A 27,193-nucleotide genomic window follows, 5' to 3' on the forward strand; every position below is an offset into this window, starting at 1 on the left:
ATCGTGGTAGTATTGTCCGTTAGGACCTGTACCGACTGACCACGAAGGGAAGGGAGGAAGGAAGGCCTTGAGAGCCAGACGTACAGCCCGTAACTCTAACAGATTGATGTGAAACATCTGTTCCTCTGGAGACCAAAGACCTTTGATCTCCAGATCCCCCAGATGAGCTCCCCACCCTAGAGTGGAAGCATCCGTTATGACTGTGGCCACTGGTGGCGACTGCTGGAACGGCTTTCCTTGTGAAAGATTGTTGCTTGCAATCCACCACTTCAAATCCACAGCAGCATCTCTGGAGATCTTGACAGTACCCTCTAGATCCCCTTTGTGTTGAGACCACTGCCTTCGGAGGCACCACTGAAGAGCCCTCATGTGCCAGCGAGCATGCGTGACCAACAGAATGCAGGAGGCAAACAGACCGAGCAGACGAAGGACCTTGAGGACTGGAACTACCGCTCCATTTCGAAACATTGGAACCAAATCCTGAATATCTTTAATCCGCTGAGGCGGAGGAAAGGCCCGACCCAATGTTGTATCCAGTACTGCCCCTATGAACAGGAGGCGCTGAGAGGGCTCTAGGTGAGATTTGGGCTCGTTCACCGAAAAACCCAGGTCGAACAACAACTGGGTTGTTGACTGCAGATGATGCGACACAAGCTCCGGGGACTTGGCTTTGATCAACCAGTCGTCCAAATAAGGGAATACTGCTATCCCCTTCCTTCTGAGTTCTGCCGCAACCACCGACATCACCTTCGTGAAGACTCGAGGTGCTGAAGTAAGACCAAACGGAAGGACCGCAAACTGATAGTGTTGCGATCCCACCACAAACCGGAGATACTTCCTGTGTGACTTGAGTATCGGGATATGAAAGTAAGCATCCTGCAAGTCGACAGACACCATCCAGTCTTCCTTGTTCAACGCCAAAAGCACCTGTGCTAGGGTCAGCATCTTGAACTTTTCCTGCTTGAGGAACCAATTCAAGATCCTCAGGTCCAGAATTGGTCTCAAACGACCATCCTTCTTGGGAATCAGGAAATACCTGGAGTAACATCCTCGACCCCTTTCCTGCTCTGGGACCAACTCCACCGCGCTCTTGGAAAGGAGGGCTTGTACCTCCTGTTCTAGCAACAGGAGGTGTTCTTCTGAACAATAAGAAGGGCGGGGCGGGATGAGGGGCGGGAACTCCCGAAAGGGAAGGGTGTAGCCTTTTCCCACAATACTGAGAACCCAAGTGTCCGTTGTAACAGTCTTCCATTTGGTGAGAAAATGCTGTAATCTTCCCCCTACAGGAGAGGAGTGAGTGGGAAATGGTGGAAGCCTAAGGCTGCTTCCCCTGCTGCACCCCACCAGAGGATGAGGAAGAGGCAGAGTGCTGCTGAGAGGCTCCTCTGGTGCGGACCCTACCTCTCCCCCTAAAAGATCTATAGGGATGGGAAGAGGCAGGTTGTTGATATCTTCCCCGAAAGGAAGAGGAGGAAGAGCCACGCCCAAATCCACGAAACCTCCTGAAAAATCTGGAAGAGGCCGTGGAAGAAGGAGCTTGGAGCCCTAACGACTTAGCCGTGGCCCTGCTTTCCTTAAAACGTTCCAAGGCCGAATCAGCCTTGGCTCCAAACAGTTTGTCCCCATCAAACGGGAGATCCAACAATGTGGACTGTACATCTGCAGAAAAGCCAGAGTTACGGAGCCAGGCCTGTCTCCTTGCCACCACAGTTGTGCCCATTGCTCTGGCTACCGAGTCGGTGGAATCCAGTCCCGTCTGGATAATCTGGGTCGCAGCAGCCTGGGCATTTGAAACAAGATCCAAAAGACCCTGGGGAAGCTCTGTAAACGATGAGGAAATGTCATCCATCAGAGCATGAATATACCTCCCCAGGATACAGGTTGCATTGGTGGCTTTTAACGCCAGACTGCAGGACGAAAAAATCTTCTTGGACTGCGCCTCTAGCTTCTTTGAATCTCTGTCCCCAGGCACCGTCGGGAAAGAACCAGGCGCTGACTTGGATGAACAGGAGGCCTGCACCACCAAGCTCTCCGGCGTAGGGTGCCTAGATAGAAAACCAGGGTCAGTCGGAGCCGCCCGATACCTCCTGGCCACGGCTCTGTGAACTGCTGGGGAAGATGCCGGCCTCTTCCACACCTCTAACACCGGATCCAGCAGAGCGTCATTAAATGGCAACAGAGGCTCCGCCGCAGCTGAGGCCGGATGTAGCACCTCTGTTAAAAGGTTTTGTTTAGCCTCCACCACCGGCAAAGGCAGGTCCAAAAAACTAGCTGCCTTCCGTACCACTGCATGAAAGGAAGCAGCCTCCTCAGTATATTCCCCCGGGGACGAAAGATCCCACTCAGGGGAAGTGTCCAGCCCACTGGCCGACTCCAGTCCACGCAGCCCATCACCCGAGTCCTCTAGCTCTCCTTCCTCCAGGGCTCGTTGGTACTCCTGCTCTTCTAATACACGGAGAGCACGTCTCCTGGAATAAAGTCGTTGTTCAATACGCGGAGTCGACAATGCCTCCGCCGAAGTCGAAGATCGGCGCCGATCTTCAGAAGCCACTGACGCCGCGTCCGGCGCCACAGGTAACTTCGGCGCCGACGAAAGAGTAGCTGAAGCAGATGGACCCACCGGAGTCACAGGCCGAAATCCCGACGTCGACGGGATGGAAATCCCCGGGGCCAATCCTTCCGAAGCCACCGGAGCAGCCACCGGCGCCGACACTGGCGCCGAGCCCACGTTCCCAAAAGGGAGAAAGGGCATAAAGGGTGCCGGCCGAAGAGGCGCAGGATCACCCAAAGAAAAGGCCAAAGGCCCAGCCGGAGCATTCCCTGGAGCCATCTGTTGGAAGATGGCATACATCGCATTCAAGAATGCGGAACTATCGGCTCCAGGGGTGGGAAAAGCCGGATACTGAGGTGCCTGTCTCGGAGGCGACCCCGACGCCGGCCTCGACGTCTGCGCCGGAGAAAACACCTGAGGCTCCAATACCTCAATCACCGACGCCTGTCCAGGTGAAGTTGGAGACGCCGGAGAGGGCAACGGCGTCGAAGGATGCGGCGTAACCGTGGGACTGATCTCCCATGTCCTTCGGCGCCGATCCGAAGACCTGGAACGAGTCTCCTTCGAATGACGCCGAGATTCTCTACGGCGCCGGGAGTCTCGATGACACCGATGTCTTGGAGAAGAAGACTTCTTGTGATGCTTCTCCTTCGATTTTGCCATAAACAGCTTCGCCTCACGTTCCTTGAGGGCCTTTGGATTCATGTGCTGGCATGAATCACAAGTCGAGACGTCGTGGTCGGAGCTCAAACACCAAAGGCAATCGGAATGAGGATCCGTCACCGACATCTTGCCTCCACACTCACGACAAAGCTTAAATCCAGACTTTCTCTGCGACATTATTACCACAGCGAAAGACTACGCAGCCAAAATACACTGTAACCAAAAAAGTAACAGTTGCTCCCTCGAAGATAACCGTTTCGAATGCACGGAAAAAAGGGAACTGACGTCCGCACGTCGTCGAGGACCTCTTATTGCCTGTATGACGTCAGACGGCGTCGCGTGGGCTAGAGTGACGTCCTAGTCGACGTGCAGAGACTAGTAAGAAGATTTCCGACGAATGCTGGCGCCATGGGAGTATTCATTAGGTGAGGAATCCACAGGTAGTTGTATCCATCAGAAAGGCCTTGCCATAGTGAAATCTGAATATAGCAGTATTTCATTAACAGGACATATAAATCACATCAGTACATGTCCTACCTTTTAAATACACTGCACCCTGCCCATGGGGCTGCATTGTGCCGACCTTAGGGGTGACTTACATGTAATAAAAAGAAGGTTTGGACGTGGCAAGTGGGTGCACTTACCAGATCGAACTGGCAGATCAAAACTGTACACATAGACACCGTAGTGGCAGGTCTGAAACACGTTTACAGGACTACTCATGTGGGTGGCATAATCAGTGCTGCAGGCCCACTAGTAGTGTTTGATTTATAGGCACTGACACATATGGTGCATTATACTAGGGACTTACTAGGAAATCAAATATGGCAATCATGGATAAACTAATCACCAATACCATTTAGACAGAGAGCACTTGACCTTTAGAACTGGTCAGCAGTGTCCTGAGACCTAGCGCCAGCGAAAAATCTAATGCAGTACAGTCAAAAACAGGAGGTTACAGGCAAAATGTTTGGGGATAACCCAAAAACAACAAAAAACAACAAAAAAAAAGCCATTTACATCATTAATCAATTGAATCCCTCCCCATTTTTGGCTGCCAACCGTAAGATAGTATGCACATTTTGAAAAATACCATCTGAATCACAATAGTATTCAGAGCTACACAAATAAGCACTCGTCCTAAACTCAGTCAGTTGGGCACATTTAGAAATTGCACTAGTTTTCTACATACTGACTGTTCACTCAGATTATACTCTATTTACTGACGCATGGTTGTTACACAATAAAATAAAATCATGCAGCTCACCTGTTGGTTCTGGATTCTGAGTATTTTAGAGCACTCACAAACCCTATGAATCCTAGAAACTAGAAAAAGCTGACAGATGCGATGGCAAATTCATTTTTTAAATGTGACATCGGGATAAAATCAAAAATTTTTTGTTTTTCATACTTATTTTATTGCTTTTAGATTTCAAGGATTAGTTTTTGGGGGGCAAACCATGAGCGATCTACACACGTGACCCCTGCCGACTTCCGATTTTATACATTGGATCAGTAAATCTGCCAAAGACGGGTTGTCACCAGTAAAATACCTGATAACAGTATCAAAGCTGTAGAAAACGATGGCATGATTGCCACCTGTGGACACCCTGTCAATGAGGCACTTGTCAAATCCACTGTTAAATTAGTCTATTAAAAGGGCCGGCAGGTGAATGTAGAAGTAGCACTATTTAGAGGGATTTGTTAGTTCGCGGTCTGGCTTTGGAATTGTGCCACTATATTAATGAGAATAACCTGTACAATGCAATGGTTTTGGGAGACTTTTGATGCATCATCACAACAAGTGCAGGTCTAAATTTCATGGGTACACAGAAATGTGCCCCTACATTCCTTCCAAATGGCCACCATATCTAGATGTGTGCCTTGCTGCTTCTTGTCTCAGAAATCCATTGGCAACGCACTTGGAAATGGGGCTAGTTTAGTTTATGTTATGATGAAAGACCAGTGGTAGTTCCCATCCCCATAACTTTGGCCTTCAGAGCAGTTTCCCCTATTTTAGGCCACCTGTTAGATTTTAAGATCTCTTTAAATGTGAACATGAATATCTAACAAATCATGGGGTCACAGGCAGAAGGGATCACCAAATGAAGTAAACGAAAGTACGTTTATACTGCTACTATCCTAGCTAGTATCTCATCTCTACCAAGTTGGTTTTCGGTCAATTAAAAAAAAAAAAAACACTACAAAATTAGCAAGACAACAGTAAAACTCGTACCTGCTCAAGGTGCTCTCCCTTTGGTTCATGTAAAAAATGTTGTTTGAGAGACTTCAGTAGTTTATCAGCCTGTAGAAGGTAGAAAGAATACATTAAAAACGGGGTTCATGTGTTGTGCACTGGTCTTATATTGTGCAGCTTCAAATATGGCTGCAAAACCTTCGAGATCGTAGCCATTTCGGTAGAAATGTAAAATACATTTTAAAATGCTCCTAAATCTCCTTCACAGCAAACAAAAAAAATAGCATGTATACATATGAGTTAACTTTCCATTTTAGTGCACAAGACATTAAGGGATACACTAACGAAGTACACAGATTGGTAATCTCCAGTGTTTGATCTCCAATGCAACCTCAGACACTGTTTTACGCCATGTTTATGATGAGTTCAGTGTATTGTCCCCATCACAAACCAGAATATTTGCCTCGCAGAAAAGATGCATTAGTGTTTATTTGATTTATCAAGTCTTATAACATGTGCCACACCCTAAAGGGTAACTTATCACTGTATTGGAGCATATGGGGTAGAATGGAGAGTCACAGCTCGCGCAGTCAACAAACTAATTTGAAAATTAGTGGCAGTGTTTGAAAATACCTTATCCACATTTCACAATGCTTTAGTGGCAACGTGTATGTATATGTGTGTGTGTGTGTGTGTGTGTGTATATATATATATTTTTTTTTTTAACGCAAAATAGTTTTTAATACTTGGTTTGTTGTGATTGTCGTACATTCCCTTTTTGTTTGTATGCCCTGTCTGTAGACAGTGCTTAGATTGCGACCTATGTCACAAAGGAATGCGGAGGATATAAGTTTGTGTAAGGAGAGCTCATTGGAAGCAGAAGGAGGCTACGCTGTCCTGCTCCCACTGGGCTATTCTTTGTACGTTTATATTTATGATCAATAAATCCTACTTAACCCTAAAATGTCTGTGTGTTGTATATCTCCAAAGAAACTGTTTGGTTCCTTCTAAAGCACAGTTTGTGAATGACAGGTCTCACAAACCTTGGTAAGTACAGCAGAATTAAGGTTTGCTGCAAGGTAGCAGTGAAGGTAAGGGAGCATCTCTTTGCAGTTTGGCCACATTCATAAAGAAACACTGCCCGAAAAACACGTTTACCTCATTTTGTAAACTGAAATGTCGGAGTTTGGCAAAGCCACAAAAGAAGGAAGATAAAGTAACTTACCAGTAATCCCAGTCCTCTGGCAAATGTATTTTCTCTGAATGCATAAAAAGTAGATAATCTGCACCCAAGTCCAGAACACAACTTTGCAAAATATTTTTAATTAAAAAAAAACATGCCCAAGATTTTTTCTTTTTATATTTCGGTTTTAAAAAACATATTAGCCCATTGTAAAGTGTGGTTTTTGCCTGAAATCACTGTTGAATTAGATCCGTTTTAAAAATACCAGAGTAAATGGAAAATGTAGTCTTTACTACCATGTACCTTTGTGTAATTCCAAAGCTACCAGCCTTCCCATCATCAAATGCACCGTCAAGTGAGGCAGTTTGTATAGAACGAAATACACTGGGAAGATCGTAACCCTTACAGCACACTTTGAAAGAGGAGGAAGCAGGCAGCTTGTTATTGATTCAGAGAGAAAGCCATTGAGAGTACTAAGATTAAGGGGTAAGTAACTTTTGCATCTAGATTGTGGGATTCTTTCCAGTATCCGTAAAACGTAAAAAAGAATAGCAAGCACAACCCTAAGTCTAACTGTGAGACAGGGATCTACTGTGGCCAAATCCAGTGAATTATGTTCTGCACCACAAGTTTGATCAGACATTCGCCGCCTTCTTTATCTTTAAATTCCTCTCCATCTTCTCTGGAAAGATGCGCAGATTATAGGTGTAAGAGAACTCCATAGCTGTCTATTGGGCCACTCTAATGAGGCACTGGAGCTTGCTACTCTTTAGGCAGTTGCCTGTGACCTATACCTTATTGCCCGCTGCATCCATACATTTTTTTTTCAGTTCCTTTGCTTTTTTCAGAGAACAGAAGAATTAGAGACAGGCTTTAGAACAAAGGTTGCCATAGATCTTGCCTACGGCCTTTGGAAGAAAGGCATCAAGTACTTAATTGAGGTTTAATAGACCAGTGCAGATGCTTCAATATTAAGCTTTCTTGCAGCTCTGTAGGTCACCTTATGGAATGACATCATCCACTGGTGAAATTCTAGGAGGAGAATCTGGTAGACAGCACACTCATTCACAGAAAAGGGATGTCTTCATGGTGAAGTATGTGACTTGGAGACCTTTGAAAGACTAGAAAGGCTATCATTTTTTTCTTTTTCTTCACTGGTTGAAATTCAGAAGGATGACTAGGGATGTGGAAATCTCATTTTTATGTCCTTGTTGTATCTCTGTAGTGAAGTACTGATGAGAGTTAAGGTACAACAGTAGTCTGCCATAGGAGACAGCAAACTTGTAGACTGCAATGCCTTGATAGATAACTCAAACACCAGGAGCTGAACTCCCAAAAGATAACTAACAGTTCTCAGCAAGGTAAACATCCAGGCAATGACCACCAGATTTAAATTCCAGAGTCTATATTAATTATTTAGAACTGCACAAAAAAAACTCTTTGAAGTAATCGTAATAGTAGATGCAATTTTCATTCTTCGACTACCATCTTGCTTCCTGTATTGTGTCAGTGTTACACATCACTTTCTGTTCTCTGCTTTCTGACATATAAAGCCTCACTCAAGGTCTGCACTGTTAAACGAGGATTCCCAAATTACTACCTCATAATCGGCAAAGTTTACATTTCATCTTTCTCTGTTCAAAGTTCTTTCGCACTCTTCTCATGAGAAAGGGCGCACCTGTTAATTTGAGCATCAGTTTATGTCATACTTATCCTAATTCGAAGCGTCTATAAAGAAATCTCAAAAAGGCAGAAACTGGGGAAGGGATAGCATTAAGTGTTCACTGTTTGGTCCACACCCTTGCTTTGCATAACTGTTTTGCACATTGCATGCTTGGCTCAATAAACCTGCCTAGACTTATCAAACGGATCAAGAGTGGTATGTGTTTTCTTCAACAATCTGGTGGAAAAAGCAGGCACCAACTACACTTGACTGAGGGAGGGAAAAGAACTCGACTGGACTCCACACAATGACCTCAAATGCTAAAAGGTAAGGAGAGCATTTCTCCAGGGAAACTGGGGGTGGAGTAAGGCTGAGCACTAACCCATCTCATCAGGTCAGATCGTACTGAATTGGTAAACGTGTAAGCTTATTGCTGTGCTTGGTGAGTGCTAAGGAGAAAGGCAATGGTGTTGTATGGGGAGGTGACGATGGTCAAAGTGGGTTGGGTAGGTCTATGTGTTTCTGTGGAGGGGGGGTAGTTCCATGGTAGTAAGAAAATGTGAGTGCATGGAATGAGAACGTTCTAGAAGTAGCACGGTATAGGGAGGCAATAGATAGGAGTGGCAAAACTCTAGCACAAACCCAAGAAGGATGAACGTCTATGACAGAGGTTCAGTGGCACAGAGGCTGCAGCGTTTCTGGGAGATTCACAGCTGTGACCAGATGACTGCTGAACCTGAATGCAGTGCAGTCAGTGGACAGGAGTGCTTCCAGTCCTTCCTCAACGAAGACAGACATAACTAAAACTCTCCGTTCCCTTCCACCCCACTTAGCTGCACACAATGAGCTGCAGTTCAAAGTCAGCAGACACATTTGTGATCGTATGAAGCAGTGTATAAAATAAGACAAAATAAACAGTGGATGATTTTGATTTTTCTGAATTGATACAAGGAAGCAATGAAGCGAAAACATGAATTACAAATGTGTGGGTGATGCAGACCAACGCAAGACTGCAATACCAAATTGACCCCTTGAGAAACAGGGTTAGACCTTGTATTCCCTACTGTACTACCCCCTCCCTACTTACTCCCCAAATTACCACTGAGAATTCTGAACCTGAATAAGAGGAGGTTATAGAAAGCATATAAGTATATTAAAGGTTTCTTCATATAAGTAGGCAACAATGCAGAAGCTCCAGAAAAAGCAGCGCTTGCCACCCAGCTGGTATTAGGGATACAAGAAAGCAACACACAAGCAGACACAAAGACTCCAGTGACTGGGAGCAAAGCTGGCAGCAAAGTGTCATCAGGCAGTGCTCCGCGATTGCGACAAGAGGCTGACTTAACCATCCCACACATTCGATGTACACCTCATGTCGAAATGCTCCCTGCTAGACCCAGTATAGACCGAGCTCTCAGTCAAGCTATTACCTGTAGTAGCCTAAGACGCACAAGTCGACTTGCTACAGAATCAGTAAAGAAAGCCTGTGAGAGACCACATACAATCCTCTAGCAATGCTGATGAACCTCGAGTGCCCTGATGCCCCTTTTCCCCTAAAAAGGGGTACCCTGGGAAAAGAGGGGGAATGACCATGCATGTCCCCAGCTGATGATGCTGCTCTGCCTGCAGCTAAAGATGGGCTGTGGAATGCTGTGATCAAAAGGTGTCTGGTCAAGACGGGCTGTACAAGAAATCTCAATTTGTAAGCACAAAAAGGTTATTTCCCACCTGATATATATATTAAAGGAGAGGTACTCGGATATGGCCAAGACTATAGAGGAAGCGTAGGTAGCTGTTGAGGCGGCCTTTGTGCAGAGATAGTTGCTGGAAGTCAAGGAGCAGTTGTAAACATTGGGTGGCCCAAAAAAGGTTTAACAAAAGTTGATTAGTGATGATAAACATTGTGGGTAGTATAAGAAATGCTCAAAATAATCCAAACTAATGTTTTTACAAATGAAATAATTTCAAAAGATGGTCAAAGGAATGGTAAAGGATGTTGGGGGAGGGGGTGGCAGACACGTGGTAAAGGCGGAGGGGATGTAACCCCCATCAGAAAGGTTCATGCTTTAGCTGTTTCCAATTGTACACTGCAACCATGATTGTCCAAATGAAATCTGGGATGCCAGTCACCAGAACGAAGTTCCTTTATGCTCCCAAATAACGCAATCTGAATACCAAGATCATTATGACAGCATGAGAGGCCCAACTGCAACGTGAATATCTCGATTGCGGTTGACCAAAATAGTCCTTATGTAAGAAGGGGAGGTGGGGCGGCTGACATGACAGAAGCTCAAGGAGGGCTTACAGAATCCCCATGTATCTTTACCCGCGCCATCACAAAGAATCTGAACAAAATGGTTTCGCACAAAGGGTCCACTCGTTTCCAATAATTGAATGACTTAAACTCAAGTTTAGCTCTCAGGAACAATGCAAATGCCTTCTCAACCCCATAACAGCAGCTCTTATACCAGGTCGCAGTCTGTGGCTGCAGCTGCCTTTCTTGTAGAAGCTTCTAAACACATTATTTCAGGTTCCAATCTGATTGAAGAGGTTCCCTATTCTGTAGATGCCCTGTTCCTCACTACAAAAATTCAACATTAGTCTAGTGCCCAGTCATCCAAATATGATATGTTCTTATAATCTGCTTCTCAGATTAATTTAGTTAGTTATCCAACACTGAATCCAACGTCTGATGCCCACTGCCCAAGAATCCCATGACTATTAGTAACTGAGCATTTGACCAAACCCAGAATTGCATTCTCTAACATTCTCATACTCAATACCGAACTCGTATTCTGAGGATTGCTCATGTCTCAGGAATGAAGATGGAAATCTTGTTGTGGGCTATCCTGTATGTTCACTGCATAAGGTAATCAAAAGCAGACATCTGCCTCAGGTCCGCTCTGCCCAAGTGGACAAACTAATTACTTTTGCATGTTCCTGTCTTTTTTGGTGCCCCATAAAAATGGCACGGTTTTCAATTCCAAAAACATATTTCTGGTGGCTCATGGTTATAGGCTACCTTGAATACAAATGGGTTTCCTTGCCTAAAGGGGAACACATTAAAAGTAGATCATTTGTTAAACATTTGCTGGATGCTCTCAAGCTGCCCTGATAAATTGCAATTGCTAAAAGGTGTAGCCCGCTAATCTTCTCAATATAAAGTGTCCTGGGGTAATGCTTTTGTTGATGAAAAAGCAAAGAAACCCAAACTATCTTCAACTCATGAAATTGCCATGCATCTTGAGAAAACATGATTTCCCTATACCTATGCTTAAGGTCTTGCCTCTTTCATAGGAGCAGTGATCTGAAAATGACATCTTTCATATATCAAGCTGAACTGTAAAATGGAATATCTGATGGAATGTGGCAGGACAGGAAAGGATGAGTTTACACCCAGATTTTCCCTTCACCAACCTTGATAGGCTCTATCATGGCCATGCTCTTGTCAGATTTGTAGGCCACTAGATTGCACCCTCCTCCATTTCTGTTGCCCAGCAAACATGGCTATCATAATATAATAAGACTAGTCCATAATACTGGGAAAGGGATCAAAACCACCCCTGCCACCCCCCTTACTTCCTTGGGCCCCCTTTGTCCATTAGCCGATAGACTTTATCCAAATGCCCATATGTTGCTTCCACTCCTATGCATTGGTAATGGTATATATGTTCTCTGGTTGGACTGAAGGGTACCCTGCTCCAACCCAGAAGCTAATAGGGTGCCAAAATAAAAGCTGCATAAGGACTTCAAATTCTGTTTCTGGGTCCCCTTAAAACTTTCCGGTGATCAGGAGACACATTGTCTCCTCTGTAGTGCAGGCGGTTTGAAAGGATTTAGGGATAAAGTAATATTGTCTCAGGAAAAGTTGAGCACTAAAATTGTACACTGAAAAAAAATAAACTAGTCAAAACTCTGTACTTAATACATCCCACCCCTTCCCTTTCTGCAATCCTAGCCATTCTTTTTAAGAAACCAAGCTGAGCCTATATGAAGTAGTCATGGGCCACCTCATGCTACTACCGCCAACACTCCAGTCTCTCCTAATGTAATACCCTTGCCTCATAAGGCTGATATGGTTCTGCAGGAAACTAACGTGCCATCTCCTCAGTTTCAGTTCTTAGGTTTGTGAAGCACTGCAGTAATGCTCATTGAATCCTGTTACGAACTCCAGCCTGCCATGTGTAGGTCACCAATAAAGTCAGTCCTGCAGACCCGGTGGAAGAGGCTCCCATAAGATACTCTTGACTAGTAACACTGCTGTAAAGTGCCAGAGTTCCTACCTCGAATAACTCCAGCCAGTGCAAGAGAAGAACCACTGCAAGAGGACAGCCACACATCTGCACTCCTGTCCTCTTGATACATCTCCTGCCACCACCCTACTCACTAAGCCCTGGCCAGCTGATCCTCCGAGCCAGTCTACCAGAGCTGTTGGGAGGGTTGTCTGCATCTGTGCATCTCTTCATTCTCACCATAATCACCGTAACAGGCTTAGCTTGAGAAAAGGTGTCAATCATTTAGATGTACCAAAACAGTCAAAAAGTCAAACACCCAACGAAAAAAAAAATCCTACTCCAATTTATAAACATGGAGAATATTTTAATAAACAAAATAACACCAAAACAAATCAGAATAAAAGAGGAGCCGCAGATATAAGTTTTTTAAATTTTAAATAAGAATAGCATAAAAAAGCGCAAACTATGGGCAAATGATCGCCATAGACTGGGACAAGGGTTACGTTTTCAGGCTGACTGCGATTGTCCCAATAGAAAACTTACCTCCTCGACATAGACAGCCTTCTGAGAAGCAGGTTGTGTGCTGGTGCTGAGAGAAGGTGGTTCGGCGTCGACAGAATCCAGTGTCTACCTGGAGCCTTGACAAAACAGTTAATATAGGTCAGAAAAGCCACTGTGGGAGAAGTTTAAGTTCCTCCCCCTGGAGGTTTTCAGAACGATCTGGTACTAGGTGGAGAGAGAGTTGTGGCACAGTATCTAAGAAGCCTCAGAGTTGACAGATTCTGTAGAAGAGGAGAATATAGCTGGTGAAGTCAGGCATATCAGGGATGCACCCTTGGCAAAACAGCTGGCAGGTTGGTCCTGGTCCCTCAACAGTTCTCTAGGTAAAATGTATGCAGAAAGTTTATTAGCCCCAACTTTTAGGGCTAGGCAGGAGGAGTACACGGACACTAGCCAAGGGTTCCAGAACATCAGGAACAGCACTTAGGGTTACGACTCGCTCCAACAGAAGCCACCAGCAGGATCCAGGGCAGGGCCAGTTCAAACTTGTCAGCTGGAGTGTTTCAGGAAAGTGGGTTTCTTCCAGCTTTTTTGTCAGCCAACTGGAATCTGGAGTCTGTTTCTTTGTCCTGGGATCAAGTGAGACTAGGTCCAACACTTTGAATTCTCCTCACAGGTCTCAACAGCAGGTGCAGCCCTTCCTTCTGTCTTTCACAGGCCCAAAAGTGTTCTTAAGAAGGTGTCCTGTGGTGGCACATTTAACCTGGCACTATCCTGTGGATGAGAGTAACTCCTGGCCCCTCCGTAATAAATATGGAAAACATTTCCAGGGGTAACCATACCCATTTTTGCAGCGGTTTTCCATCTTGAAACAATCCCATGGTGCCCCTCTCTACCTAAATCCAACATAGCAGAAACCTTCTTCCCCTGTGCACACCCTAGAGGTGTGATCAAGAAGTGAGCAACCTTTCCTATGTGATCACTCAAAACTGGTTCTGGGACTCCCACTGGGATTAAAGTGTGGCTGACTAGAAAGTCAAAAGAGAGGCAGGCCCAAAAGGGAGACAGACCCTGGTGTGAGCTACAGCTGCGAGTGACAGGGTAGGCACCCCCTTGAAAATATGCAAGGGGCTAGGCACAGTCCCCCAAGCCTTCCTGCCAACAGAAGGCCAACCTCTTCCCTCACTCACGGCCGATTGCCTCAGCCGTGAGAGCCAATTCACTCCTCATTCAAGGAGCTATTCAGCTCCAGTGAGACAGATGGGAGATCAGTCAACTAGGTTTTTAAGAGGCAGTTTAAAAATGACTATCATACCTTTTGTATAATTGTTGTTACAAATTTCACTTTAGCAAGAAATTAGACTTGTAACATATTGGAAAGAGGTTTATTAGTAGGTGTACGTAGGTACCGACAGCTAGTAATAAAACCACAATCACACACAAGGTCCAGTCAAAGTCTCAATAAATTAATTCTTGCTCAACCCTTGGTAGCCCGCCTGCGAGAATACAGGCTTAACTTAGGAGACAGGTGTATATAGCATTTAACACCACCAATACCCAAAACAGTAAATAAGTAAGAATCACACAAAACCAACAACATTTTATAAAAATAGGAAATATTTTTATGAATAAAATGACAGTGAAAAATCTAATATAGGGAACCGGAGATATGAATTTTTAATGATTAAAATTAAAACTAGCATTCAGAAGCAAATAGCACTCAAAGGGTTAAAAAAAAGTTGCAATGGAATTGTACAAAGTCTAACTTTCAGACTGCCTGTGCTGTAACTCTTTTACACTTACTTCCAGAATTAATTTTTTAAAAACATTTTATTGGTTTTCAAATACAAACGTTTCAACCCTTTTAGGGGCTTTTGTCAGTTGTGCCATAACATATTAAATACCTTCAATGCCTCGTACACAAGAATATATATCTGCAGCATTGTTACATTCGACATTTAAAGTAGTTAATGGCAGTCCCATACATAATTATTGAATGGTGGCTTCTTAATTTCAAAGTCTTTCCTGTTATATCATGGGATCTAGTTGGTATTTTGCTATGACAGAGCACCCCAGTAGGAGATCGAACTTTCCCCTCCTTCCCCCTCTCATGTGCCTAGATAATTCGATGTGTCACTGTGTGTCAGGCGTCTCTTGCTGCTGTGTGGGGTGAGATCCTCTATCCGCTTTCAACCCGCTCTTATCCCCACCGGAGCTTCTATATGTCCCTTATCAGTAATGGCTTAAGGTACTTTGTCCCTGCATTGTGTATCACCTCAGAATGCTCAGGGGGAGGTTGCTCTGTCTTGAGGCCACTCCTCCAGGGATTCCCATTCGCAAACCAAACCAGAGTACCCCATGCCCGTGCTATTTCCGGGATCACCCTAGCCAGTGAATGAAGGTCTGGGTTAAAAGTGGTGATTTCTCTATGAGGCATTGTTCGGCTGACTAGCCGTCTGGTCGGCCATTGTAACTGGCCCGCTAAACCGTATGCTTCGAAGTCAGGAACAGCTAGTTCTCCCTCCCTGAGTGGTCGCTGCAAAACCATGAGTGCCAATCGCCGCCTGCCTGTCCCCCACAGGAAGCATATGACCAGGGAGTTCAGTTCTCTGAATTTCCAGAAGTGTTTCTTGATGCAGAAAAGTGGTCCATGGCCCCAGCCAAGGGTTCAGAAACTATGGTTTGACTTCTGGGGTCTGGGACTACAACTCCCACAATGCATCTGGTAAATCCAAGTAAACTCCAGGTAACGCTTGTCAGCTAGAGTTGCCATTGTTGATGTTGCAGGTAGCTCTTCCAGCACTTTACTACCTGTTGCTGATCAGGGAGTCCACTCCTTAACCTTTAAGACTGACAAAGCCATTTTGTTGTGAAGCCTTGTAAGTGCACCAGGTGCAGTCCTTGTGAGTGCAGTCTTCAAGGGTCCAGTAGGGCAGACCTCCAAATGTTTATTTTGGGACTTTGAGTGTCCACAACACCAGCCGAGGGTCCAAAAGCTCTCATTTGCCTCAGAGGTTTGGGACTATAGCTCCCACAATGCACCTGGTCAAATCCTTTAAAGTCCAGGTGTAGGTGGTCAGCTGGACTTGTCTTGGTGGGGTTGATGCAGGTGACTTCTTAAAGCTGTACTACCTGTTGCTTTCAGAGAGTCCACTCAAACCTTTGAAGCTAGGCAAAGTCATCTACTGTGAAGCCCACAGTGTGCAGCCCATGTGAGTGCAGTGCTCTCTTGGTGGAGATCAAGGGATCAGCAGGGCAGTTCTTTTCTTGATATTTCTAGGAAGGGATGAGAGTTGCTGGGCAGCTCTCCCATTTTTATCTAGGTTTCTGGGCTGGCAAGCAGGGGGGAACCCCTGACCGGGTGCCAACCTCAGATATGACAACTGCCTTAGAAGAGTGGCATATTCTTGTCCCAGAAAGCATGGTTTCACAAAAATACAAAATGGAGAACAACTCTCCTGGAAGTTCAGGTCTGGCTAAGCCCACCCACAGGTTTGATTAGTTTCCACCTACACTCCCCTTTCAGCCCTTCTCCTAATTCCATTACAGAGGCTCTAATCTGGCTGGGGATGTAGGAAGTAGGGGTGGACCCTGCACTGTCTTTCTCCCTTTGAAGACCAGGCTGGGTACCCAGCCCACTTCTTGTCTTGGCATCCACAGTAGCAGATCTACTCACACCAGTTGTCTACTTTGTCTCAGCCCAGGCCACTTCATCCTAATCAAGGATGCTTGGCTCAAGCTGTCAAAGGCTGGTCAATCAGAAGAGGCTGCTACAGGGCGGATTTTAGGTAACTTCAGGAAGTCAGTTCTATAACTCCTTTCCTGGAATAGTTATATTAAATCCAACCTTGGAAAGTTGTTGGATTTATAACAACCATTATTTTGATACTCTGAATTAATATTGTAGCTCACTCCTGTAAAAAGGTAGGCTTTATTAAAGTTTAATAAAGCCTCCCCATGTTAGCCTATGGAGTTAAAACACCACAATATGGATAACAAAATTGGCAGTTTTTCCCTCACCAGGGCATACAAAATATATTTTATAATGCCCCTTCTTATTTTATCATGGTACTCTACCCTTGGGGCACCTAGGGCAGACCTTAGGGGCGATTTATATGTAAAAATAAGTAACTTCAAGACTTTGGAAGTACCTTTAATTCCAAAGTCAACTTCGAACATAGTTTTAGTTTAGAAGCAGCCTGCAAGGCATGGGTGGCTGTTAAACTGATAGCAAGCATCACAGCAGTGCACACGTAAGTGCACTAAGTCTACTGGGCCTCTAAATCTACATGGCCTACCATATACTAGGGACTTACAGGCAGGTTTTCAGTACTAACTGTAATTACTTTTAATTACCATATAACTTTTAAACAGAGCACTGGCCCTGGTTAGAAGAGCACAAGGCAGAATCAGTCAAATATGAGGGCAAAAAGTGACGAGACATCTGCAAAAATCCCTGTTTTCTCACAGAACAAATATTTTAAAAGTACAAGAATTAACTTTTCACCCAGTTCCTTCTAGATGATCACTTTAATAATGTATCCCAACACTTTCCTATTGAACAGCTAACACAGGTTTGTGTGTTTTCAACCTGCCCTGAAATGCCTTCTCTCTGGCTCATGTGGGGAAACGAGCAAAAAAAATTATAGCATAATAATAGTGGTGTAATATTACATTAGTAAATGTTATTGGCAGCTTAAATTAATGTTTTGTGAATACAAAACATAAATTTACACTCTTAATGCACTTATATACTTCTCTAGTGTTTGCTCCCCAAACGTAGGTCGATCTGACTTCTGGCCCAACTCTCAGCCCTTCCCATACAATGGCCCCACCTAAAATGGATCATTGTCTGATTTTAACAATATTTTGGACACTGGCCTGGATAGATCTTATCCCCCGTTGCCTAACACACATACTTACCACAATGCTAAATAACGGATGCAATGTCAGCTCACTGAGATGTATGGAGACCCCTGCATCCCACTATATGCAAATACTCTCTACTCTCCACCACATGACCTTCATGTACGGCTAGACCAATGTATGTGTACTGCATCCACACAACTCCCGATGCCTAACATAGAATATACTGGAAAATTAATCTCAGATCATAATTCCCTATTAATGTAACAACAATGGGGTAGATATTGACCACCGGTCCCCACCTGGAATCCGCCAACCCACGTCTCTAGAAGGACTGCCTTTCAAGGACAACTCAGAGACATCATCATACATTATTTCTATGAAAACCATGATACGGTATCCTCGCGTCACATTGAGTGGGGCGCCTTCGAAGCAGTATTAAAGGGATACTGCATACAATCTAGTATTGGTGTGTGTCATACACCGACACAAGACTTAGACCGAGTTGAGAACACATTATATGACCTGGAAAGATCTGCCCAGATCAATGCCACAAATAAGCCTAAACTCTTCTCTGTTAAGGACGTCATAAGGATGTCATAGAGTAATTTTGCTGCATTAACTAGAAGAATACATTGCAAACTCTCATGCTGAAGCAGACAAATCAGAAAGACTGTTGTCATGACTGATAAAGCGCGATACCTGGTCACCACTATCAGAATCTCCCCAGATGTGTTGGTATGCTAACAAGATGTTATCCAGAAGGTATTCTGCACCACATTACACTATATGCAGCAACGACTAACCCTCATCAGACTCTCATTTCGGGCTTCTTGACAGGACTGATGCTGCCATGCATACCACTTACCCACCTTGAGGTGTCAAAATCACTGAACAGGAGGTCCAATGTGCCATACAGGAGTTTGCAACATACAAGACCCACACACTTGACAGACTGCCAATTGGATTCTAGAATACAAGGAGCTTCTAGTACCCAGGCTGAAGAATCTATACAACACTGCATTCATCAGTAGCACTCTAGCTCTTTCCATGCGCAAGTCTCTCTCGGTCACCATTCCGAAACCGGGCTGAGACCCACTGGAGGTCAGTTCTTCTAGACTTCTAACTCTTCTAAAAAAAATATATTACAAAGTCTATAGTAAGATCCTAGCTTTGTGTTCCTAAGCTCTTCTCCCTGATCTGATTCATCAGGGCCAGACAGATTTCATCCCGGGTCGCTCTACATCTCTCACTATACATCGCTTATACAGACTATGAGATGTAGCTCCGAAACAGTGGCCGCATACAGCATTCCTAATCCTGGACTTAGAGAAAGCATCTGACATGCTGGATTGGGAATATCTGTTCACGGTGATAGGTCCAAAAAATGTCCCAATGATTAGGTTACTCTATACTAACCACAGCCAGAGTCAAAATAGACCAGGTAATATCTGATCCCATATCAGTTATGAGAGGTGCCTGGCAAGGCTGCCCGCTCTCTCCCATTCTCTTTTCGCCTTGACAATGGAACTTTTAGCACTAGGACTATGCAAGTTGGGAGAGGAGTGGGGACTCATGATTGGTGACGAAACACATGCAGTGTAACACTGTAAGATGATGAGGTCCTAATTTACATCAGTGACTTACAAAATGACGTACCACACGTGGCACAACAACTCAGCCTATTTAGGATAGGCTCTGGACTCCGAGTCAATTGGACCAAAACCTGTCTTTTCTCCCTAAAGCCAAACTGTCCCGTCTCATAGAAGGTTACCATATCAAGTGGGAATCTACCACGTTCCGATATTTAGGCCTCAACATATTCCACTCTACTAAGGAGCTGATTGATGGCAATAGTGTGAGAGCAATGTCGTCGCTCAGATCCCAAATTTGGTTCTGGAAGACACTCCCACTGTCATTGTCAGGTAGAGCTGCCACTGCAAAGATGATAACGCTGCCTAGATTGCACCAATATTTTACTAATTTTTCTGTTTTTCTAACACAGAGCTTTATTCGCACATTAGATAGCAGCATAAAGAGGGATCTAATTTGGATCAGTGGTAGATGGCGAACCTCCTTATTAAAACGTAAACTGCCTCTCGTACATGGCTCCAAACCCTGCTTCGCAGGGCGAGGACCAAGGCGGTTGCACTATCAGCCACCTAGTGTTAGTGGGGAGGTCAACATGGACTCACAATGTGGGACATATATTTTCAGAAATTTGAAACTAAGGTCGATGCAAGACCGCCATAGGCAGGATAGACACTAACCAAGGGCCGGCATACACGACACAGAGGGGGTCGCACTTGTAGACTATACTGAGGGGGCTCAGCAAATGCCACATAACTATTTACCATTTCAACTTTTTTTCCTCTGGGTTGGGACTGTTACAGCTCCATACTGAGAATTTGTCAATGTCCGAGCATGTACAGGGACCTGCAACAACAAAGAGGCGCTGTGAGCAGACTCCATAGCTACTTGTCATATGAGAAGAGAGAAAATGAAAAAAGTAAAAAGAACAAACCGTTACAAAGATCTAAAATGATGACTGAGCAACAAAATGTATGGGAAGCAGGCCGAGGAAGCCCACACACAGGCACGTTTTGTATTAATGTTGGATAGACTAAGAGATTTAAAAAAAAATAATAATAACACACTCCTACTAGTACATGGTGACCTGGGGGCTCCAGATTGTGAAAACTACTGTTTGGCAGCACAACTCCAGTGGCCTGCCTGTTGGACAGCTGGGCTTCAGATCTACAAGGTGGAAGTAGCAAACACAAGTGTGAGTCAAGGCAACATGCGCACGTTTTTATTCCTTCGCTCTAGCTTGCCAAATACGACTTACCATCTTATACATATAGCACACACTATTTATCGGCAAGCACTGAACTTCTCAGCACAGATGGTCCGTATGCTCTTGAGTTACCATTAAGTCTCTGGCCCTTTGGACAGTATGGGTCTGTTGCACATGCTGAAGCATGGGAGCACTCTGATCCCTTGCCGTGAGGACCTCTCTCAAGGTAGGCAATTTATACCCTTTGATACCCTCTCAAAACAATCTGGCCTCCCTATCGGACATTTCCTACTTCACAAGTGCCTCACTTAAACACTTACCTCAATCTGGGCCACAACGACCTAAGAACCTCCCTCACATCCACTGGTACAAACACTATTCACTATTGGTTCAGGTTGCAAGCTAATATCCTGAATAGTTAGATCCATCCCCGAGTCAGCTGAAGACACACTAAGGCCCCTGCGACTGAAGAGGTAAACAGACTTGGAATGAAAACCCAAACAGAAAGAATAGGAGAAAATACCAGCCCACCCGCACAAAACGTCGAGAAACACCAAATTCCAATTCATACATTATAATATTTTACATCAGGCTTACTTGACCCTTGATACACTGCACACAATTTACGCAAATTCCATCTCACACTGTCCTGTGTGCTTCTCCTGGCGCTAACTTGAAACACATGCTGTGGAACTTTCCACATGTTGCCCCTTATTGGAATGACATTTGCACTGTGCTATCATCCATTACAGGCTGACAGGATCTTCACACACTACAGTGCTGTATACTTGGTTTTTATAAACGGCCCAAACCCACAAAGCACTCCACCACCACTGAGGGAAAGACCCTGACCCTACCACCAGTCTCACAAAGTTGTGAGATGGGCTACAGCAGACTATACCACACTATGGCATGAAGAAGCCAGGGAGCTACAGGAACATCCTACTGCAGGATTAAGGAATGAACTACTCTACTCCTTTACAGACAGTTTAAAGATAGTACAGCTCCATAAACACACACTCTGATGATGCAGCCCATCTACTCTCATTATTCACATTCCCTGTATTAACATTCTCTCACTACCAGGTGCTTCTCCTCAACAACCACTGACGACCACTTGGTTTGCGTGCACAGAATCCCCCCTACTAATGCACGAGTAATCCTTATATAAAACACTCCAGGCCTGTTTCATGGTTAAATGTTCCAATTTTCATTAATGGCTGCTCTTTGGCAATATGGCCCTCATTATGACATTGGTGGTAAATCCCACTTACCGCCACCCTGACAGATATCTGTTCACCATATGACACACACACACACACACACACCCCAATCTGAAAGAATTCATCCACACACACAAATCCGCCAGTCCAAAAGATCAGTGATTAACTGGCGGTTCCCAAAACCCACACCGTTACGCCAACAGAACACCACCCATCACATTATGACCCACAAATCACCACGGCAGACATTCAACGGCGGTAAACCATTGGCAGTACATACCGCCGCGCTCACAATGAAACCCACATACAAAACACCACCACATTGGACAATTCAAACAACACCCACACCACTATAAAACGCACACCCACATTACCCACAACCCTTTACGACTACAAAGCATTGCCACCAGAGACACCAAGACCACTGACACAACTAGAGCCACACACCACTCACGCACTCCACATCACACACCCCAACACATTGCCCAACACACCTCACATAACACCCATAGCACCACAAAGACACCCCTGTTTCAGGGGGAGCTAAGGGTCATGGAGGAGGAAATTGTCAGGTTAGAGCCACAGCTATTTGGAGCACAGGTGCAGCAGATATCAATAGTCAGGAAGATGGAGCTATGGCGGAGAATCGTGGACAGGGTCAACGCCGTGGGACAGCACCCCAGAACTAGGGATGACTTCAGGAAGAGGTGGAACGACCTACAGGGGAAGGTACGTTCCATAGAGGCAAGACACCAGCTTGCTCTCCAGAGGTCTGGCGGTGGACCCCCACAACCCACAGGATGGGAGGAGCAAGTCTTGGCAATACTGCACCCAGAGGGCCTGGCCGGAGTAGGACTGGACTCTGATAAGGCAACTCTCTACTATTATCACCCCTCTACCTGCATGCCATCACATACCCTCATCATTCTACTGCGTCCCACACACTCCACCATCTCATCTCATCTCACTCATCCCAATGCCAAGCCCTGCATGCTGTACCAATGCATGGACACCCCTCACAGCCCTACATGGACACTCATCACTAAAGCATGCACACCATAGACAACTAACAATCCCACCATACACAAGTGAAAGTTGGCAGGGCAACTCCAACCATAGAAGGGAAGCCTTGGATGTACAATATGTCAGACACAAACCATAATACATCATTTACATACCTATAGGTACCCCAGCCAATGGTGCCAGCAATATCCAGTCCCCCAACAGAAGAGGCCCACAGTGATGAAAGTAACTCTGATCTTCAGGATCTAGACGACCTACCTGGCCCATCAGGGACCACTGGGCAGCTGGTTACCCAAGCCCTGTCACACACCACCACAGAGCCTTCCCCATCAGGATCCAACACCACAGCACCCACCCTGCATACCCACACATTCTGTCCCCAGGACACGTCATTCAGCAGTGTGTCCACCTCTACAGGGACCCCAGGTCACACCGCGCCCCCAAGACAATCAGGGTCCTGGGGTCAGTGGCAGTAGGCACGCGCTTCAGGGGGACAGAGGCACAGGCCAACAGGGAAACTGGGAGGGGAGTTCTGTGCGCCAGGGGGAGGACAGGACCAGGGAACAGACTTTTCAGGGGGCACTCTCCGAGATCCTACCAACATTCCCAGGACACGATGGGCCAGATCCTGCACAACTTGCAGGAGAATAGGCGGCTGCAGGAGGGACAGTATCAGGGGATCATGGAGGACTTGCAGGACATTAACAACACCCTGATCTCCATAGCAGGGGTGCTAGCAGACATGGCAAACAATATGAGGGAGGCAGTCTCACACCAGCAGGGCCCAGCCATTAACCAGACATCTGAACAGCCTTCCACTTCAGCTAGTGGCCAGGAACCCCTGCCACAGGGCTAACAGGCCACCAGCACCCCTCCCCCAGCAGAAGGTGAACCACCCTGCAAAACGTTCCCTGCGATCCAGACAGAAGCCAGAGACACTCGCCAAGACCCCCACCAGCAAATGAGACTCTCCTGAGTGTCCCCCTTGTGTCCCACTCAGTCACCCTGTCCACCTTGAACTGCCATTGCTCCCCTTCCTATGTCCCCTTGGACAATGCACCTGGGCTACGAACAGACTGGAACAATACGCTGGACTTTCCTCCATCACCACCTCATCCCATTGCACTTTCCCCCTATATGTTAGCACTTCAATAAACACCCTTTGGAGAGGAAAAAATCAATTTGGGGTATGTCAAATATGTATTATTTGAAACAGGTACAAACATTGAAAATTAACTGTACATAGAATGAGCATAGAATAATGACCTGTAGCTGGCTGTAGTGATCACACAAGAGTATATGTCAAGTCACCAACATCTGCAAAATGAATTGCCAGAGGGAACAGTAAGTGGACATAGAAGTGGGAAATAGCTTGCCATTGCCACACAGATTACAACCAAAGTCATTGAAATGTAAAGTTACACTGTCCTACCTGTGTCATTGGAAGTATTGTTGTGTAACTGATGTTCTGTTGTCCTCATCCTCACTGTCCACAGGGTCTATTGCTGCCACACGGGCATCTCCAGTCTCCTCCTCCTACAGAAAAGGGACATGGTGTCGGAGGGCCAGGTTGTGCAACATGCAGCATGGCACTACTATCTGGAAGACCTTAATAGGTGAATAGCGCAAGGATCCACCAGTTAGATGAAGGCACCAGAACCTGGCCTTCAGGAGGCCAAAGGTCCTTTCAATGATTCTTCTGGTTCGCCAAGGTGCCTCATTAGAACGTTCTTCTGCCCTTGTCCTGGCATTCCTCACACGGGTCAGCAGCCATGATAGGTTTGGGTAACCAGAGTCACCTGCAAATATTGAGGGACAACATTTAGCCACACACTATCCTATACGGCCCACACCATACCCATACACCAACATCTACCAGGTGGGAACCAGGGCTCACCAATTAGCCACACCCTGTGCCTCTGTAGGTGGCCCATTACATTTGGGATGCTGCTATTCCTCAGGACAAAGGCATCATGCACTGACCCAGGATACTTAACACTGACGTGGGAGATGTACTGGTCCGCCAAGCACACCATCTGAACATTCATGGAGTGGAAACTTACGATTCCTGAACACCTGTTCATTCTGCCAGGGGGTGGGACAAATGCAATTTTTACCCTCAATCTCCCCAATTATGTTGGGGATATGTCCCATTGCATAAAACTCAGCCTTCACAGTGGCCAAATCCTCAACCTGGGGGAAAACAATGTAGCTGCACATGTGCTTTATCAGGGCAGACAACACTCTTGTCAGCACTATTGACCAACACTTTCCTGCTGCTAAGCCTACTGTCACTTGGAAAGAACCAGTTGCCAGGAAATGGAGTACAGATAGCACTTGCACAAGAGGGGGGGGGGGGAATCCCAGTGGGCTGACGGATAGCAGATATCAGGTCAGGCTCCAATTGGGAACACAGCTCTGCGATTGTGGCCCTGTCAAGTCTATAGGTGAGGATGATGTGCCTGTCCTTCAGTGTTGCCAGGTCCACCAGGGGCTGTACATGGGGGTATGTCTCAGCTCTTATTCATCTGCAGCGGTAGGTTTCTAAGGGGCAAGAGTGAGGAGGCTGTCACAAACTAAACATTGGAGCTAAAACAGGAGTTTGCAATCTGTAAACTTGTAATGGGTCAGTGTGATTTGTCTAGCATGTGCCTATTTCTCCTTTGACGCAGCATGAATCCATAGGGCTGGGGCAGCTCTCCCCGGAAATGGCATCCGCCTGTCCTGTGCGAAGGGGCAGGTGGAAGTGAGGTAATTCCACTGATGTTGTGCGCCATGCCGGGAGGCGGTCGGGAACCTCAGTGCAATTCCTCATTGGTTAATATTGGGCCCTATGTTGTACAGTGGCCAATGGTGATCTATGCCGGCGGTTATGGTATGCACCGCCGCGGACGTGACCGCCATTTTCTATCATATTCTTCACTTGCAACCTGACCTTCCATAGGAGAGGACTTAAACTGCATGTGCTGCTGTGACCTGTGTCTGGAACCTACCATGGCCTGTGTGACCGGGGAAAGGGCCCCAGCCTTCACTTTGGAGGAGTTGGAGAGACTGGTGGATGGGGTCCTACCCCATTACGGACTGCTGTATGGGCCTCCAGACCAACAGGTGAGTACACTGTGGGCACAATGCATGTGGCATGAATGCATGGAGTTGTGTGTGTGTGTGTGTGAAGAACAAGTTACTTACCTTCGGTAACGCTTTTTCTGGTGGATACACTAGCTACCTGTGGATTCCTCACCTTATGAATTCGATCCTTGTGCCAGCATCCGACGGAAAGTCTTCTTCCTAGCTGTCTACGTCGACGAGGACGTCATAATGGCACAGCTCCGCGTGACTCCGTCTGACGTCAACGTGCCAATAAGAGGTCCTCGTCGGCGTACTGACGTCAGTTTCACCTCATTTTTTCGTGCTCTTAAAGCAAATAGGAGTAAACCGACCATGAAAATTGATAATTAATATAAAAATATATACGCACACAGAAACCTTGACTATTTAAATCATCCATTCTTATTTAGAGTTTAAATACATGAATACACAAAAATATATAAAGAAACATCACTATATACATATAAATACATATACACATTTATATACAAACAAATATATATATATAAATATAAGAATAAATATTAAACAAAAGACTGCAAGATAACTGTGCAATCAGGCAGGCAACGGGGAGGCGGGAGGGACCGTGAGGAATCCACAGGTAGCTAGTGTATCCACCAGAAAAAGCGTTACCGAAGGTAAGTAACTTGTTCTTCTGATGGATACAACTACCTGTGGATTCCTCACCTTATGAATAGAGTCCCAAGCAGTACCGCACTCGGTGGTGGGTGCCTGCCTGATTACACTAAGAAATCCTGCGCGAGCAAAATGACCGTCCCTCCTCATCTCAGAGTCTAAACAGTAATGTTTTACGAAAGTATGGAGGGACGCCCAAGTTGCCGCTTTACATATATCTATCAATGGAACTCCCCTCGCCAAAGCCGAGGATGCAGATTTAACCCTAGTAGAGTGGGCCCTGATACCTTCTGGAGGGACCTTTTTTGCCAAAGAGTAACAGATCTTGATACACTAAATGACCCACCTGGAGAGTGTCCTTTTCTGTACCGCTTTGCCCTTTTGCTGACCAGCATATCCAACAAACAGCTGCTCATCTAAACGAAAGTCCTTAGTTCTTTCGAGATAAAAACTCAGGGCCCTCTTAGGGTCCAACCTATGGAGTCTCTCTTCTTCTTTAGACGGATGGGGAGGAGGGTAAAAAGCAGGAAGAGTGATATTTTGCCCT

The 27,193-nt window shown here is 45.6% G+C and overlaps 1 protein-coding gene across 1 annotated transcript in view; it reads right to left on the minus strand.

Moving 5' to 3' along the window:
• The window catches only part of NUSAP1 (nucleolar and spindle associated protein 1), a 255,458-nt gene that overhangs the window by 214,673 nt on the left and 13,592 nt on the right, over positions 1–27,193 (minus strand). Inside the window, exon 2 of the mRNA XM_069208796.1 lies at positions 5,451–5,519. Coding sequence (XP_069064897.1) covers positions 5,451–5,519 — 69 coding nt within the window. The remainder of the gene's footprint in view (positions 1–5,450; positions 5,520–27,193) is intronic.

Source organism: Pleurodeles waltl, chromosome 9, assembly GCF_031143425.1.
Source record: "Pleurodeles waltl isolate 20211129_DDA chromosome 9, aPleWal1.hap1.20221129, whole genome shotgun sequence".
Classification (NCBI taxonomy): domain Eukaryota; kingdom Metazoa; phylum Chordata; class Amphibia; order Caudata; family Salamandridae; genus Pleurodeles; species Pleurodeles waltl.